This window comes from Amia ocellicauda, chromosome 3 (assembly GCF_036373705.1).
Source record: "Amia ocellicauda isolate fAmiCal2 chromosome 3, fAmiCal2.hap1, whole genome shotgun sequence".
Classification (NCBI taxonomy): domain Eukaryota; kingdom Metazoa; phylum Chordata; class Actinopteri; order Amiiformes; family Amiidae; genus Amia; species Amia ocellicauda.
Window position 1 is genome coordinate 54,020,319 of NC_089852.1, and position 19,552 is coordinate 54,039,870.

At 37.3% G+C, this 19,552-nt stretch overlaps 1 protein-coding gene across 2 annotated transcripts in view; it reads right to left on the reverse strand.

The window, feature by feature from the left end:
- Positions 1–19,552, reverse strand: part of LOC136746996 (nectin-3-like protein) — a 193,829-nt gene that overhangs the window by 93,434 nt on the left and 80,843 nt on the right. For both annotated transcript variants that reach the window (XM_066699933.1, XM_066699932.1), the window contains exons 3-4: positions 6,966–7,265; positions 2,878–2,995 (exon numbers count right to left, since the gene is read on the reverse strand). In XM_066699933.1, coding sequence (XP_066556030.1) covers positions 2,878–2,995; positions 6,966–7,265 — 418 coding nt within the window. The remainder of the gene's footprint in view (positions 1–2,877; positions 2,996–6,965; positions 7,266–19,552) is intronic.

The window sequence follows — 19,552 nt, forward strand, 5'->3', positions numbered from 1 at the left end:
AGACAAATTGACACGAAAGAAAGCTGGTAAGATTAATAAATAATAAATAAGTAGTAATAGTACGAGATGTATTTTTACACGGCAACCGATTTCTCTGCCAAACCGAACCGAACACACGCGTTTACAATCAATGGAAAGTAATGTACATTTATTATTATTATTATTATTACTATTATTATTATTAGTAGTAGTAGTAGTATTGCTATTATTAAATATTACTGGTAGTAATAAAAGACAACAACAATAATAATCATTTGAAATAACATTTTGAAGATGTTTTATATTTATTCAACACACAGCACAAGCCGACCATCCGATTAATTTCATTTTTGTTGTTTTGCGGTGTAATTCTGACTAGTTTCTAGACAGGTGTGCTACTTGCAAAACGTATTATATCTCTTGACCAAGTATTTGTAAACATCCGCATTTTTTTGTATTTTAAAAAGAACATTCTGGCGATTCATATAAATATGTTTTTTTTTTTTTTTATCAGGTTAATTCTGAAAACTAGGTTGTTTTGAAAATAAAAATGACGTCTATAAGTTTTGTTTCTTTGCCAAATGAACATTTCTGTATTCATTCCAAAAATAAATGAATTATAGAAAAATGTCAGTGTCTTATGTTTCTTGTGATATATAGGTTTCATATTATGCTTATATGTATTTATGTAAGATTAAGTAATTTGCTGTGCTATGTTAAGCGCTGTGATTATTTTGTGAGCGCTCTAGGCCTGACACGTAGAGCACACCCTGTGGGCCTAGTGCTCTGAGGGTTAAAACGTGTATCTGGATTTGTTTAACATCTCAACCGACTTGAATTGTCACATATTTTAATCGATTTTCAACCTGGATATAATACAGAAATACCTGCATGATTACTGGTTATTCTTTTATTCATAGGAGAGCGTGAATGGGAGAATACATACACTTTTATAACTTTTGTTTTCTTTCGAAGCAGAAGCACTGCCCAAGGGGGAGGTGTTTCAGCGTGCATCCGTGCTAAGAATACAAGTAATAATAATAACGTATCGAAGACATTTGTCTATCAAAGCTGCCATTGGCCCCTTTTCCCGTCACTCAACCAGGACCCTTCCTGGGCTAATGGCCGTTCCCTGGCAGCCATTGTGTTGGAACGCCGTCAACTTTGTCTGTCTCCGGCAAGGTGAGTCCCTGATATGGACAGGACCCGGTTGATGGACCCCCCCCACCCCATCTCTGCTGGTTCACATTTGGACCATCTGGCGCCCTCCCTCCAGGACATTTCTGCTGGTAGTGCCTCGGTGGCCCCCTCTTGAATGATGAGCCTTGGCAGCTTTCCCTGTGGGTCGACTTGCTGTCTCAGGTGCAGGGCACACTGTGACATCCCAAATGTTCCATATTGACAACACGGTGTTGTCTTCAGTTGAGCTTCAGGCACTATCAGGCACTGGCTCCTGGCTTTCCTATCCAAGTCTGTGACGCAAAACTGTTTTCCCTTCCTACCAGACTGTCACTTGTATATAGTTAATTCTGTAGGTGAAAGTGCATGTGTTTTTACATCCTGTACCCCGCCATTGTACATAGTTCCTTTGCCAGCACTTTTGTGGCCCTGCCCTAGCTATGCTAGTTGCACCACAGCAGCAGCAGCAGCCCTCAGCACATGAGTTGGCTCCTGTACCCTGCAGTGTATATAGTTAGTTGGAATATACAGTAGAGCTTGTCTGCTCCTTACTTAAGTTGAGCGTGGAGATATGCTACTGTTGTTAGCAGAGGTATGTTGTGCCCTGCTATGTATCCATTATTATTAATTAAATTACCCAGCAGTGGCTATCCAGTCTGGTTAGCCCGTTGTGTTGAGCACAGGGTGTGAGACTGCACACCTGTGCTTATATGGTATTGTCTTGGTATCAGGGGCCCCACTCCTGGCTCTGACGGTAGAGCAGGAGGCCACTGTTACTAGGCTTTGCAGAAGGCACAAGGATTCTTGTTGGATCTTGGTGGATACACCATTCTTAATTTTCTTCCCAACTACTGTTTTATTGTTTGAAGTATTTTACATTTTACAAATAAAAACATTTCAAAATTGTAATACATGTGATTAAATTTTTTTTTAAATCAATTACTAAAATCACTTAAAAAAAATTTAAATCTCATAGTGATTAAATTCAAAATAACTAAACATGTGCATAAAAGAAAAACAAATGTGCTAAAAGCAAACCTGCTAACCAACAAAAAAATTTCTTCCCAAGTACAGCGTGACTGTGGTCTTCACATCTGGGCAGCTCAGATGTGGCCTGGGCCTCTATCTAGAGCTGGTATGGCTCCTAGTAGGCATGCCTCGGGGCAGGCTCTCTTACCAGCTCACTGCCTCCTCCCTTGCAAAAGTTTGGTTATACTGTAACCTCTCCCCCTTGGGCAGTGCTTCCGACTTCAAAAGATAACTATAGGTTGCGAATGCAACCACGGTTATATGAGAAAGGAAGCACTGCCCAAGGGTTGCAAGGTCACATGGGAGTTCAAGCTCCTGGCAAAAAGAGGAAGTCTATGTGCAGACATCACCTTTTATACAAATAGGAAGTGGAAGGGTCCTGTTTGAGTGATGGGCACAGGGGCCAATGGCAGCATTGATAGACAAATGTCTTTGATACGTTCCTCCTTGGGCAGTGCTTCCTTTCTCAGATAACCATGGTTGCATTTGCAACCTATTGTTTCAGCATACAGATGCACTATCAGATTTCAGTCTTTGTTCTCATTAGTTACACATGTTGTTGGTTTAGGCTGTTTAATCAAAAAAGCACAAAGCATAAATGATTAATTTTATCATTAATTGTAAGAGATGCTAAAGGCATTAGACATACAGCTTCCCTGTCAGCCTTCATTTACACTGTTGGTTACACACCTGGTCCAAGTGTATCTTGCTGGTGGGGGGTTGGCGTCAGCCCTGCATGTGAGGTGCACATTCTCTCTGCCAATGTACCAGTTCCCATCATAACCTGTTATATCAATTTCAGGGGCATCTGGAACAGACAAAAAAAATAAAAATTAAAAGATTTTAAGTTATTCACAGTGAATAAGACCGCAATCATTAGATAGATTAGATATAGCTTAAAGGCAGAGTTAAATTCCTGTACCCTTGTAGTTCTATTTTCCAAATTATGAAGACATCTTACAAAAGGCTGCATTTTTGCAAGAGGTAAGGACCAATAAATTGATACTAAAATCCTTCTGATAAATGGCTGGAGGAAAACTTTTCTAATTCTCCAACACAGTACACTTGCTGATTCACCATTCCAGTTGATCCCATAGATGTTGTACTAGATTAAGGTTCAGCATTCTGTACAGAAAGTGATGTTTTCAATTTTATTTTCCTTCAACCACTGTTAGTGTTACACTCCCAGCTAACCGACATGGCTTTACAGTGTTGTTAAATGCAGGGGTGGAAAGTAACGAATTACAACTACTCTCGTTCCTGTGATTGAGTAGCTTCTTCGTGTACTTGTACTTTTTTGAGTATTTTTCCAATGTGGTAATTTTACTTAAGTATGAGTGAAGGATTGTACTTCGCTACTTTTAAAAAGGCATGCGTTACAGAGTACACATTTTGTAGGCTGTCACGAAAAAACAAAATATGTCTGATAGACAAATAGACCAATAAATGAAGGAGCAATACATTCAAATGTCCAGAATCCCACCCACAGCACTCAGCAGCCAATCACAGTGTATGTTGTGATGCTTATGGTTGGTCAGTCCATATCAAATATTTGCAGTCAGTCCGGCAGCAGTGGGTCATTGAATTCGCTATCGCCGCCAGTATTAGTCCATGGTTTTGAACGTTTTAATCAAAATCGAAGATCGATCCAAACGAGCTTTTCATTGGGACCATCGGATGGAAAGATGGGGTCGCGCTTTATTTATTGGGCTTCGCCAAATCAAAATTAATTCAAGTATCAGAAAAAACAAACGACAGCAGACAGTACATATCTCTGCGTGTCTCACTATATGTCACTAAAAAATTGAATTAAATACCGATACAGCGTTTCAGCTGTGAACTCCTCAGATAATAAGTTATAAACACTTTCTTCTCCAAGATTTTCTACAAGTACAGTGAGGGAAAAAAGTATTTGATCCCCTGCTGATTTTGTACGTTTGCCCACTGACAAAGAAATGATCAGTCTATAATTTTAATGGTAGGTGAATTTTAACAGTGAGAGACAGAATAACAACAAAACAATCCAGAAAAATGCATTTCAAAAAAGTTATAAAATTGATTTATCCAAGTTCGGACTGTTAATTAAATCCTTTTCTCTTTGCTCTCTCTCTTGCTCTCTCACTCTTCTACAACCTGGCTCACTTGTTCTATTGAGAACAGGAGCCAGTCATGGTGGGGAACAGGGAAAAGCTGTCAGCAGTTTCCCGGTAATTTCCCTGCCCCAGTGCAGAGCAGCTTGGGTCGGTGCAGCACCGTGTCACCCCCAGTACAGTACATCTTTACACATCTCGTTTTTAAATCTTATTTGTTTTCCTTTTATTTACACAACCTACCCAACACTTTGAAAAAGTAAGATACTTCTTATTGTTAAACAATAGTTAAATTAAATTATATATATATATATATATATATATATATATATATATATATATATATATATATATATATATATATATATATATATATATATATATATATATATATATATTGGTTAGAGAAGTATTTACCCCCCTGAGTCAGTAATTGTTAAAATCATCTTTGACAGCAATTACAGCTGTGAGTCTTTTGGGGCAAGTCTCTACCACATTTGGACATTTGGATTTCTTGATATGAATAGCTATTAGTTGGTTTTATTAAATTATTGTGCTTAAGATAAGCTTTGCATAGCTTGATTGACATGTTGAGGTTTCAAACTGAAAACCAAACTAGTTGTTAGTTCAGTTTTCCCCTGTGAATTTTGGAGAACCCAATATATTTAAGGAACTGTTTTGAACCACCCTCAGATGTATATTTAAAAAAAAAAAAAAAAAAAAAGGCCAAGTTCTCTCTTAAAGTCTCTTTTTAGTATATTCAATATTTACATTACCATTAACACTGACTTCAGTTCTATTTTTCTCCTTTAACAAATACGCACAGGGAGATATTAATTAGAAGCCTCCCCAATATCATATCCCTCGGTACCTGACAATATGTCACAAGAAATAAATGAGATTCTGGTCTTAGAGAGATAACAATGGAGATTGTATGTGTGCCATTTGTGTATGGGGGTGGTTAAACAATCTTTAAAATAAAATCAGTTGCATCTAATTAATGTTAATGTTATGCAGACTGCAGAGAGATACAATTTTGCAAGGGTTGGCAAAACACGAGAGGAACAAGCACCAAAAAAAAAAACTAAAAAAAACCTGATCCTGTCATGGGGGTTAATGTTTAACCAGATTTCAGGAACTGTTTTCATGCCATGGCCATATGAAAATAAAGTTCACTTAACAAACAGAGTAGTACATCCCAAAAGCTGAATCACACAAATGAGAGGCTATTAAAAGTAATTTTTCCCCCTCTCTCACTCTATTTTCTCATTTCAAAATGAATCACAAGAGAAATCCATAGATGCATTAGATAAGACTTTTCCCATCAATAAAGTCACAGGTTAATTTCCAGTCCATTAAGGAATTGTGCTTCTTTAAACCGAGTCCGCTTGACAATGTTTAATAAGAAACTGCATAGAGTCATGAAATTCTCTTCTGAAAGCTCACCCTTGTGAATTTCAAATGACCCCCCTTCCTATAAGCCTTAACCAAGGCTTAATCAATATTTGATAAAACACCTTAATTAAATAGTCAAACAGATACATTCCCAAGGTTAGCTACTCTGCATATACAAAAAGTATTATAGCATGGAGAAAGAGAAGATATTTTGTTTTACCTACTATTAGAAGGCAAGTTAAGTACCTTTTTGTTGTGTATTTGCAAAGGACCATATTCTTTTTGCTGTTAACTGCATACACATTTTCCGTACCAAATACTAAAAGAAAACCAGCTTCCATTTAAGATGAAGATGTGCAAACGTTCTTAAAAACAAGACCTTTTCACAAAATAAGGGAGTAAAAAGTTTTTGCTCTACTGGTTAAACAACAAGCTTCTCTGGATAAGTGTTAAATGCGATCCAATTTCTGGGACCACTTAAGTGATCCATCTTATTGTCTTAATTATTCCGAAAGAGCTTAGAGCATCAAATAAGATGGTCAGAAAGGTGGTATACAACTGTATAAAAACTTAAAACAAAACATATTCCAAGTATTCTTGTATTTAAAAAATATACTGTACCTAGTAAGCTAGTCTGGCAACTATAATGTTATATGTTTTATGGTTAACTATTTTACCTCTCCGCAATGAATAACCTTAGTAATAGGATATTTCCTTATTGTTTCCTAATTGTCTTGGGTAAGATGTCAAACAAATACAATAGCAAAAATACACAAATTAAAAATAGGTTTCAGTTTGTCCAACTGTGATACATTAATTAAAGGATGATGATTAATAAGATGCATATGTTTTTAAAATAATTCTAGCTCCAAACAATAGCAAAACATTTAAATAAAATAAAAATCAATTTCTTTTGCACTACTTTACTGTATTACATATACTAGCTATTTACGGCATATTATGGACTCAATATGGTTGTTAGTCCATCCCAGTGCTGGGAAAAAGTTAAAACAAAATTAATGCCTCCCTAAAAATGATCATATATACTTTTATTTGAAACGAAGGTGAGATATCCTAATCATAGTTCTATCGATCCACACACCTGCTAATAATCATTTTAGCTGCTTCAAAACAGTCCCCTTCCAAGGTTGAGAAGGTCATGAACAGGTGAGTTTGACTGAATTGACTTGATGTAGGGTGTGAAACTTTAACTCTGATGAGCAGGAATTACAATCTTAAAAGTATTTGTAAATGCATGTGACCCTGAGTCTGATAGTGTCCCCATTTACTCACATTGCACGTGGAGGGTGTAGGGGATACGGAACTCCGTCTCCAGCGCTGGGTGTCGTACCACACAGGTCAGCTTGCGGTCCCTCTGGAAGCGGGTGGGCACCCACCTGTACTGCATCTCCATGGTGATGGTGTCGTTGGGCTCATCAATGACCTTCCTTTCAGAGTGTCCAAAGAGGTCCGTCTCCCAGGACACCTCAGCCATGGGTTTCCCCTTCTCAGCTGTGCAGATGGCCACCACTGTCTCGTTCCCCCCATCGATCAGTGGGGCTGAGCCAGCTGACACATACACCTTGGGCTCCACTGCAAAGCCACAAAAACGGGAAGGAAGAAGTTCAAAACCACTCCTATTGGTTACACACCTAATTGGTTTGGTTGGAGGCTTGCTGCCCCACCCTTGTATGTTTACTATATTGAAGTTGTTAAGCACATTTAAATTGGTGAAGAAATCAAGCCCCTGATTATGGATTGAATTATCAAATTATATAAACTTATCCCATGCTGACGTTCTAAAATAATTTTGTATTAAATAGTCCCCCCAGAAATCTGTAGACATTTTTCTTAAATTCTGTGATTTAAAAATGTTTTCTGTGAATGAAATGCAAAATAGTCATTACTTTATGTAACATTATGTAAACCAGTGGTTATATACAGTGAGGGAAAAAAGTATTTGATCCCCTGTTGATTTTGTACATTTGCCCACTGACAAAGAAATGATCAGTCTATCATTTTAATGGTAGGTGTATTTTAACAGTGAGAGACAGAATAACAACAAAAAAATCCAGAAAAACGCATTTCAAAAAAGTTATAAATTGATTTGCATGTTAATGAGGGAAATAAGTATTTGATCCCTTATCAATCAGCAAGATTTCTGGCTCCCAGGTGTCTTTTATACAGGTAACGAGCTGAGATTAGGAGCACTCTCTTAAAAGGAGTGCTCCTAATCTCAGCTCGTTACCTGTATGAAAGACACCTGTCCACAGAAGCAATCAATCAATCAGATTCCAAACTCTCCACCATGGCCAAGACCAAAGAGCTGTCCAAGGATGTCAGGGACAAGATTGTAGACCTACACAAGGCTGGAATGGGCTACAAGACCATTGCCAAGCAGCTTGGTGAGAAGGTGACAAAAGTTGGTGCGAATGGAAATGGAAGAAACACAAAATAACTGTCGGTCTCCCTCGGTCTGGGGCTCCATGCAAAATCTCACCTCGTGGAGTTTCAATGATCATGAGAACGGTGAGGAATCAGCCCAGAACTACACGGGAGGATCTTGTTAATGATCTCAAGGCAGCTGGGACCATAGTCACCAAAAAAACAATTGGTAACACACTACGCCGTGAAGAACTGAAATCCTGCAGTGCCCGCAAGGTCCCCCTGTTCAAGAAAGCACATGTACAGGCCCGTCTGAAGTTTGCCAATGAACATCTGAATGATTCAGAGGAGAACTGGGTGAAAGTGTTGTGGTCAGATGAGACCAAAATCAAGCTCTTTGGCATCAACTCAACTCGCCGTGTTTGGAGGAGGAGGAATGACCCCAAGAACACCATCCCCACCGTCAAACATGGAGGTGGAAACATTATGCTTTGGGGGTGTTTTTCTGCTAAGGGGACAGGACAACTGCACCGCATCAAAGGGACGATGGACAGGGCCATGTACCGTCAAATCTTGGGCATTGAAAATGGGTCGTGGATGGGTATTCCAGCATGACAATGACCCAAAACACACAGCCAAGGCAACAAAGGAGTGGTTCAAGAAGAAGCACATTAAGGTCGTGGAGTGGCCTAGCCAGTCTCCAGACCTTAATCCCATAGAAAATCTGTAGACAGAGCTGAAGGTTTGAGTTGCCAAACGTCAGCCTCGAAACCTGAATGACTTGGAGAGGATCTGCAAAGAGGAGTGGGACAAAATCCCTCCTGAGCTGTGTGCAAACCTGGTGGCCAACTACAAGAAACGTCTGACCTCTGTGATTGCCAACAAGGGTTTTGCCACCAAGTACTTAGTCGAAGGGGTCAAATACTTATTTCCCTCATTAACATGCAAATCAATTTATAACTTTTTTGAAATGCGTTTTTTTCTGGATTTTTTTGTTGTTATTCTGTCTCTCACTGTTAAAATACACCTACCATTAAAATTATAGACAGATAATTTCTTTGTCTGTGGGCAAACATCCAAAATCAGCAGGGGATCAAATACTTTTTTCCCCTCACTGTATGGTACCACTTTTTTTTTTCTTTTAGATATACATTTTTCTCAATCATTCAAAAAGTGGCATATTCTGCAGTATTCTGTGGGAGGAAGAGAATACTGTAGAAGAAGGAAAATTCTGCGAATACGGAATCATGGATTTCTGGAGGGACTATTTAAAGCAAATAAGCAATGCTTCTGTTGATTAATTAAAATTAATAATACTTATTATTCGTTGTTGCATACTTTGAGTTTTTCTGGTTAATATACTGTATCATTTCTTATCAATACATAGTATAAAAACAAAAACGATATGCTGAGACTTTGGAAATGTAAAATGAAGACCTGTACGCAGGGCTACACAGCTTCAGCCCACAGCTCTGCCAGTCTCTCTCAATCATAACCCCCCTAAGAACTTGGAATTGTGTTAATTTGGTCTAATTAAGACATTAACAATTGAAAAACTGAAATAGACACAAATAGAAAAACTTGAGACACTGCAGCCTTCTATTAATTCAGTATTCTTTGTTTTCATTGTGGCAATACTACCTACCCAGGAAGAATAAACACTATTAAAACAATTTCTGTAGTCCAAAAAGCATATTGTAATCTTATCTTTTTTTTTTGTTAATTATGTTTGTTATAAATCTGTAATACCAGAAATAAATGCAGACAGACAGTATAATATAGTTGACAATTGTATGTACATATTTAATCAGATTTGTACTTAAACTATGTGTTTCAGTATATACCAAAATCATCACACTATAGTCTCTGCAAAAATACTACCCTAAATTACTGTGGGATTTTATTTTCCTGGGTTCTTTGAAAGTGTCTACCAGTTAACAAACCCTTTTCCTTTATAATTAAGGTGGTATATGTGAATAGTGAAGACTCATTTTTTTCCCATTTTATTTTAAAACACTGCACCCAACAGTTTTGTGACATTTAAACAAAGAATACATTATCATTTTTACTTGCATTATTGCTTGAATCCCCATAGAAGCAGAAGTATTAATTCTAATGCTTAATGAGAGCTGGGCTAATTCTGTTTTACAGGGCCAAAATCCAACTCACAGAATGAATATAAATGGTTAGCCGTTTATGATGAAGAAAATTAGTTTGTATTGCTTGATAACCCCTGCAAGTACTTTTAGAAAACTACTTGAAAATTAAACCTATTCACAAAGATCTGTCTGAACTTTTGAATGTTGAAGAGAGGGGTTATTCCTTCTTATTGTATACTTGGATTAAACACCACACAACATAAATGGTGTGGTATACTATGGATTAAAACCAACCTTTTATTTATATAGTAAGGTTTAATATACTTTTAAGGGAAATCACATTAAGTGCACATTAAGTGGCAGGGTGTACATTAAATGAACTGAATTATAATATTTAACAGAGCAAGACACTTTCTTATGAACTCATGTCAAAATGATAGGATTTACCGTCGCTGCTTAGGTTCAGATCTTTCTGTGGGGTGATCTTGAGTTCACAGCTTTAACACTCAGTTACAGTTTAAATGCCTGAGTGCAGTTGTCACAATATAAGTCTATTCTGTGTCACAACACTGTAAAGGAGATTTACTTCATCCAATGTCACTGAGGAGAAACAATGACACATTCTTCCCCAATGTTACCATAAAAACTTGAGAATAATGCTTCTCTTAAGGTCCAATACAATTGCTTATTTTCAATTTATTTTCAACTCAGCAGAAAAGAAGTGCTTCATATCCTTAATTGAAAACAAAAAAATAATTGACTAAACAGTTGAACAGTGAAGAATAAAGCACAAATTTAATTAGGGTAGCATTTTCTGTGGATTGGGACTTCCCTTGGGTTCACTGTGATTTCAGATAGAACCCAGGGACACAAAACAAATAAAGCAAACCACACTATTTTGGAGAATGTTTTCTTTCGGCCCAACTTGCATTGTGGCAGGGTGTACTTGCTTTTCCAAGGAAAGGGAAATAAACATCAAACCACTTTATTTTGAGGATCTGTGAGCTGCAGGCTTCATATGTAGAAAAATAAGTCCTGTTGCCTTTGGAGTAAAATGAACAAACACATTTCCATCTAATATTAAAATCAATTGCTTCTCAGAACAATCTGTACAAAGACACAACCAGGGTCAAAGTGCTGTGCTTTGGGAGTGATATTTCAATCTGGTGACTACTTTATGTTACTAAGCAGCTTTACATTACTATTGACCTGCAAGACCACATCTTTCTAGCAACAGCCTTCAAATTACTACCCATACTACCCACATATAAAGGCCAGGATACACTATGAAATTTCCATGAAATCTGAATGCAGCTCTGGATTTCCTGGAAATTTCATCGAAATTTCACAGTGAAATCGTAAAAGATATCTGATTTCTTGCGATTTCATCCAATTTCAAGCAATGGAGCAGAGTCCTATTTTCAAGAAATTGCATGAAATCGCCCTGGACAAGTATCCAATCAGAGAGCAAGAAGGAGTCACATGACAACATCACTGGGAACCTTGACCAGCAGATCGGAAGTTGGACAGGAAAGCAGAGCCAGAGAAGCACCAGTTTTCCCACTGTTTACGGCTACTGTCCTGTACACATAAAACTGTGGTAAATTGGCAAAAGCCATTCATTAAATATTAAATAAACATTAAATAAATATTTTCCTTTCAGTCTCATATTTCATACCTCCCATTTCGTTTTCCTCAAATCATAGTCGTGTATCTTATACATGGAGTTGCTCTTTTTCACAGATCTTCTAGTTTTTTTATGTTACTGTGTTAAATATTTGCCCAGTGATTACATGAAAAGTTATACATTTACATTTATAAATATTTTGTATACTGGTAAGTTAGCTTTGATTAAGTTAGTCTTTTTCTTTTAAAGTTGTAAAAACAAAAAAATTTGATGTCTCCGTTTTGGATAGCGTACAGTTGCTAATAATAACTAGAAGTTGCATGCAACTTTTAAGGCTTCCATGTTGTATCAGTAGGTTTCAGATTTGAGCAGGCATTTGCAGTTTAAATGCATGTTATTAAATGTGTAATTTTCAATTGCAATCCATTGTAGTATACATTTGAGGTTTTCAATCTTTTGTCATTTGTAGTGCATATTTCAGTGTCACTGGACTATAATATTAATTTCTTGATTGCATGCATCAATTCTGTAAGGTTCCACTGCATTTTTACTTAATTTCAGCATATATGTGAAGTTTTCATTCTTGTGTCATTCAAGATGCAGAAAGCAATTTTCAAACTTGCCCACATGATGGAGGTAGAAGTCTACATAAGGAATGTCATGTTGTGGCTGACATGTGAAGCTGTCATTTTGGTTGGTGTACAGCAGCCAGGTTTTGTGTCCTTTCAACTTGGCTTCATAAACTAGTTTAATCACTGACAATTTACGTACATTAGGTTATAGTTCTGAATATATTTGCTGTCATAAGTGACATATCGTAACACAATTTGCTGAGTTTCTGAATTTTGCCGATAGGTTTTTCTGGGGTCAATTTCATGCTTTTATAAATATGTTTATTTTGCATATGTGCACAGTCATTTTCTTGTGGCTGCCATGTTGTTGCACACAGTCAGTTGTCTCTTGCAGACGTGATAGATAGCAGTGTCTAATTAAGACATGCAAAGTTTCAGGGCACTGGGCTTTAGAGTCCCGGAGTAGTAGCGGTTTTCATTTTCGCACGCGGACACATGTTAAATCCAACATTGTGGCTTAACCGTGTACCTCACAATCTTAATTATCAGGTTTTATGCTCAATGCACAGACAGACATAGGTGCTGAGTTTCATGTGCGTACTGCATTCCAGTGTCCAAGAAAATGTGTAACTTGTCTGAAGTGGCGTGTACGTTTTTTTTCATTGGCCCACAGCACCCATGTTTTTTATTGAGGCAACTCACCTTTAACAACATTGGTAGTACTCTATAGTACTGTCATGCATGCCAATTTCTGTCACAGTGGGTATAAGTGGCATGGATTAGAAGGCACCAAAGCTGGAATCAGAGAATGCTACATGGCGGACAAAGCGTGTGCCCGGGGAACTTCTGATGAACAAGCGTAACAGTAGGGCATAAGGTATGCATGTGTATGAAGTTGCATATGCATGTGTCCGTTGGTTTTGGAGAAGAAGATTTTTGTAGCATTTCACAATTTCGACACTCATCGCAACATGGCGGCGGCACCATGTGACCGACACCTGTTGTTTTCACTGCATTTGTAGGTATAAGATGCGTCTACAACACTTGCGAGTTTCGTGAGTTTTCATGCATGTATGAGCGTTTTAGGGGCATTAGAAGTTTTGGCGGAAGGAAAAAATAATAATAATAATAATAATAATCCTAACAAAAACAATCGGCTTCCATCACTTTGTGCATGGAAGCCTAATAAAAATCCTAACAAAAACAATAGGCTTCCAGCGCTTCGTGCATGGAAGCCTAAAAATCCTAACAAAAACAATAGGCTTCCAGCACTTCGTGCATGGAAGCCTAAAAATCCTATCAAAAACAATAGGCTTCCAGCACTTCGCATGGAAGCCTAATAGTACAAACCATACATTTAATTACAATAACACACACACATATATATACAGATCTGGAAAAAATTAAGAGACCACTTAATATTGATTTCTGAACTTGGATTGGTCTCAATTTTTTTTCCAGAGCCGTATATATATATATATATATTAGGGCTGTCAGTCGATTCAAATATTTGATCGGTTAATCAATGGGCATTGGTTGATTAATCGGGCACTTATTAAAATAAGTGGTTGTGCCACACAATAATTTCATAAATACTAGGCATTGATAGTACAGTATAACAACGCTGTGACATTAATGGTAAAAAAAAAAAGGAATGTATATTTAAAAAAACACCAAATCATTATAATGAGCAAACTATAATTGCTACAGCAAACGCGTGTTTTTCTCACAAATGATACTGTAAACTACTCACACTGCTATTGTAAGAAAAGCACTGCATGCAAATGAAACAGAAATCGTTTCCTTGTCTTCAATAATTTTTTACGAATCGAGTCTGAATCCAAAGTTTAGTTTCCCGTTTGCGGCTTGTAAACCTGCATTGTGTGCGCCGATACTGTACTGTAGCTCTAGTGATGGGATATCTTGCGTGATTCGCCTTTATAATTTAGCACTAGAAGCGCTGAGCTGCTCAGTTTGATAGATTTAATTTGAATTACTGTGTTCCTGAATACACTGCGGATACTCGTTCGTGATTTTTCGTAATTATATATGTATAAAATGTGCCTACGGTGTTTTAGCTGCATAAACGCAAATCACGTTCAAGTCGCAATCTATACCTCACCTACAGTCTTTCATGTGCTTGAAAAACATACGCATTGTGTAGCATTACAAGTGCCTCCTTACAACTGTAGTCAGATTGAGTGGACACAGAGTGATTAGACCGCAAATAAACACTATGTGTCTATGTGTTTTGACTGCAGTGTACCCGTTTAGAAAAAAAAGCGCCGATGTCATTTATAACAATCATATTTCCATTTAAATACACTACTCACTACTCGATCGTTTGCCTATCATTATCATACTATAGTTTGGGCTTTTGTAGGTAGTTTGAAATGTCGGCGTTTCTAGTGTTAACCATATAATCGCCAGTCATTATAATGGACATTGTTTAAATCTGCTCGATAAATGATGTTTTAAGAAATATACTGTGATGACTTCCAGATTTATGCATACCCCTGATTCAATGTAACAAAAATAGTTTTAGCAAAGAAAAGTGTACAATGTTTTTTGTTTGTTTTCGTTTTGTATAAATACATGCACACATGAAACAATGTAAGACTATCAGTGTTAAGATATCGCAAAAATATTGAAGTACAAGTTTTGAACAAATACGTTGGACAAATTTATTTTGCAAAGTACAATACTTAAACTAGTATTGCTTTCATTAATTTCTGCAACAAACACAGAGTGTACACTTTCATAGACTTCAGTGAAGCCGCCTTCTTTTTGCCACAATGTACAGCATGGCTGAAGTTGCCATAACTACATATGCCTATACAGAAAGTATTTACACTCTGGATCTTCTGTCTTGCATTTCTCTTTCAAAAATCCGAACTTCACCACGTGGTCTCGCTCCCAAACGCCCTCTATATAGCGTGCGATTGCGTCATGATTTCACACATTGGGATTTCATGGAAATTGCATAGTGTATCGTGGCCTTAATAATACTATTTTAATTATCATTATTAGCCCTAATGTTATAATGATAATAATGATGATAATATTGTAGGGATTCTGGCGTGTGTGTGTGTGTGTATATATATTAAATATATATATATATATATATATATATTAAATATATATATATATATATATATATATATATATATATATATATAATTTGTTTATTTAAACATTTATTTATACATTCATTAGTTTCAACATGTATATATTTATTTCCCGTTTGTCTCCTTGCTATTTGCATTTCTCAGTGCGCTTCTACATTTCGTAGCGTCTGTTGTATTTCTTTTTTTTTTCGATGTGACAAAACATTGAACTCTCAATCAGAGCTAGTGGGCGGTAGCCAGTGCGCTTATTGTCCTATCCAGTGCACATAATCATCTTCACAATCATCTTCATGTTCACCTTCATAATCATCTTCATGTTCATGTTCATAATCACGTTCATGTTCATAATCACGTTCATCTTAATTTTGGCACTGATCACCCTCCATTGTTAAGGTTTAGCCGTCATACAAACTGACTGCTGTGTGTAGAAATTAAGGTGACAACCATATTCTGTAACCTTTACACCAGTAGACAGAATCCACCCTCTCTATTACTATAAACTGCACGTCTTTTTGCTTTCCGGATCGTTCATGGAAATCTGAGGCAGCTGTGGTGTTTCCTGTCCTTGGGCTTCTACAGTTGCAGTTATTGTGAGGATTCAACACTGACCTAAGTCAATCAGTAATCAGACTTTCAACCCCTCTGCCTCAGTCAGGACCCACAGTCTGATAAATCTACACAACCCTCTACCAGAAATAGAAAAGCAGCTCACCTCCTGCAAGTAAAGCCAATTCGGCATTCCACCAGCTCTAATTTTAGACAACCAACTTTTCTCTCCTCTCTCCCCCTCCAAGGCAGGATAGCAGTGTTTGGGATGTCTAATCTAACCCTGACTCACACAGTAAGGCCTCAGTAATTTATAAGTAATTTTCAAGAGGCCTGCTCTTCTGCTTACTGGAAGGTGTAATGATTTCCCATCGTGAACATTAGGTTGCTTGCTGTGGCTTATGTGGACTGTACTATGCACCCAGAGAAATGTCCACTCCTGTCCTGTAGAGATAGCAGCTTTGACACAGAGACAATATGTAACACCACCTGAGCACATTAACTTAGATGTGCTCATATCAGGCTCCTTATGGAATGATTATCATTGTTATCATTGTAAGTTAAAGTAGTATCCATTGCAGGAGTGGAAGCAGAGTAGCAATACTCATAGTATACTAGTAACACCCAGGTGTGCTCTGTATGTATTATAAATGTTTGGATACACATTCTACATAAGCAATGCATTTTGGAAATGTGACACTTTATACTTCAGCTTTATCTCCTTGTGCTCTTTTATATTTCAGTGTAATTTCCAACATATAATTCAAAACATATTTGAATGCTTTCTGGTCTCTCTTGGTCTACTCAAACTACCATTAAGTCGTCTTTTAGGATAATTTCCATCTCAATATAGGACAGTTTCTCAACACTATAGTTCAAGTAAGGCACTTATCACTCTGCAGAGCATGCAGACCATATTTAAAAGTCCTCTGAACAGCCTAATATATGTGTCTTAGAACAGCAGATCTCAATCTTGGTCCTGGGGACCCCCTTTCTGCATTACTTTTTTCCAATTCAATTTATTAACATTTAATTAAACAAAGAATTGCCTAATCCTAAGTGTAATGATTTGAAAAAGTTGGAGATTATATGTTGTGTATGAAATTGTATATATATATATATATATATATATATATATATATAAAAAAACTTAATCTCAACTTCCTAAACCAAAGAATAGTTTAAAAATCTGATTAATAATTAGGTCAAATTAGTTCATTTAGGCTAAAGAGAGCTGATACCACTGCTTTGAAAGTTAAATAAAGCCATGGTCCTTTGTGATTAAAACCATAGCTTTTTATACTGCCATATATTCATATATGAATTGCAAAAGCTAATCAGAACAATAGGAATATGAAGACAATGCATTTGTTCTGTACATTTCTATTTCAAGTATACAAATGTTCTAACTAACTGTCTTCAACCCTTTCAGTTATTTTAATATTGTTGACAAAATCCTACCTTATTTGCTTGATATGATGTAATATAAATCTGATGTATTAAGATAATTGAAAGGAGATACAATACTGTCAGACACCTAGTTTGTTTTCTTGATTTCTAACTCAAGAGATGATAAATGTTAAGTTTTTAATTTGGTTTAGAAATAAGGAAGACCCCTTAATTGTACTGTTTTAGCTTTCATGTTTCACAGACATTTAAGACAACATACAGTTTCTTCCAAAGCAGTCGTTCACATTCCTGGTTGGTACTCTTCTATATGGCAGAAATTCTTATTATTGTAATGTCCTTAGCTTTTCACAAACAATCACCAGGTCTTGAATATTAATTAACCTGCTTAATAAGCTGCCTGCCATTGCAAAAGAACACAGGGGAATTTGAAACTTCTCTTTTACGGTCTGTCTACAGGGAATTAATTGATCCAGAAAGAAAATAAGTGGTACAAACTCTCATTAGATATATATTAATGTCACACCCTTCTCAAGATTGCAAATAATTTATTTTCATAATTGCAGCTGAAACGATCTGGCACTAATGGTTTTTCATACATTTTTTATACTTAATGTTAAAATGGAAGTGCTTAAATAAGGCATGTGATTAGAATGTCAGGGAAAGATTACAGGGTGTAGTATTCTGAAAATAATTTAAACCATTAGCAAATCCACATTCAAGAGTGAACATACTGAAGACTCTGGTTTAGGATTCATAATTCTTCCTCGTAAGGCTTCCTCATAAGAGTTTTTGTCTGGCAAAACAATGCAGGGGCCATGTGTCCTAGTTTAAACTGATTAGCCTACTTAGCCTTTAGTTCCTGAATAGTAGCTAAAGTGTAATTGTTCAGCTTGTTATTGTATTACTGGTGCTTTAAAACAAAATGCTGGATAACCAGAACTGACTGGCAAGTGATATAATTTGTTTAGTAATTGCTGGCAACTTTATTATTTTACCCTTACTATATACAGCCAATCATCCTTTTCTAAGTTGGTGTGCACGCCAAAACCTAGGAGAGTTGAGACGTTAGAGCAGGACAGCGTAGAGAACTGCTGGGTTACAGTAGGTCATAACCGCAGAAAAGGGTGTGCACAACCCCTAGAGACACCCCAAGAGCTTGAATTGCCCAACAGGTTCCAACTGCTGGACACCCTTCCAACTGAGTTGGACAGTGACAGCTCAGAGGGTGATGGGGGGGCAGTTGAGCACCACAGCACCATGGTGCCCACTCCCCCCAGAAGAAGGAGGTAGTTATAGTAGGAGACTCAATTCTTAGAGGTGTAGATCACACAGTGTGTTCTAGTGACAAGGAGACACGCATGGTATCTTGCCTGCCTGGTGCTCAGGTTGCAGATCTCCCTAAACTAGTAGACGGGCTACTGGCCAAAGCCGGGGGGAATCCACTGGTCATGGTACACACTGGAACCAATGACATAGGAAAAGGTAGGACAGAGGTTCTGCAAGACAAATGTAAAGAGTTAGGAACAAAACTAAAGAGCAGAACCTCCACGGTAGTTTTCTCTGAAATACTTCCGGTACCACGTTCCAGGCCAGGGAGACAGGCAGAGATTAGAAAGTTTAACACGTGGTTGAAAGCTTGGTGTAGGGAAGAGGGGTTTAGGTTTATGGAGCATTGGTCTTTCTTCTGGGATAGATGGGACCTGTACAAACTGGACTGTCTACATCTAAACAGAAGGGGGGCTAATGCATTGGGAGAGCGTATGTGCAGTGATATTGAGAATCATTTAAACTAGGAACCAGGGGGGCAGGGAGCTCTGACAATGGGAGATGTTCCACCAAGGAAAGAAATCCAAGGGAAACTGCCAGTAGGAAAGTCCTGAAATGTTTGTACCTCAATGCCAGGAGTATAAGGAACAAGATGTTAGACTTGGAAGCCACAGTGCTGGCGTGTGACTATGATGTTGTAGGAGTGACAGAAACATGGCTTACAGAAAATGATGGGGATGAATACAAGTTGGAAGGATACACACAGTTTAGGAGAGACAGGCAAAATCGAAGAGGGGGTGGGGTAGCATTATATGTGAAAAATGACATTGAGGCAGAAGAACTTGTA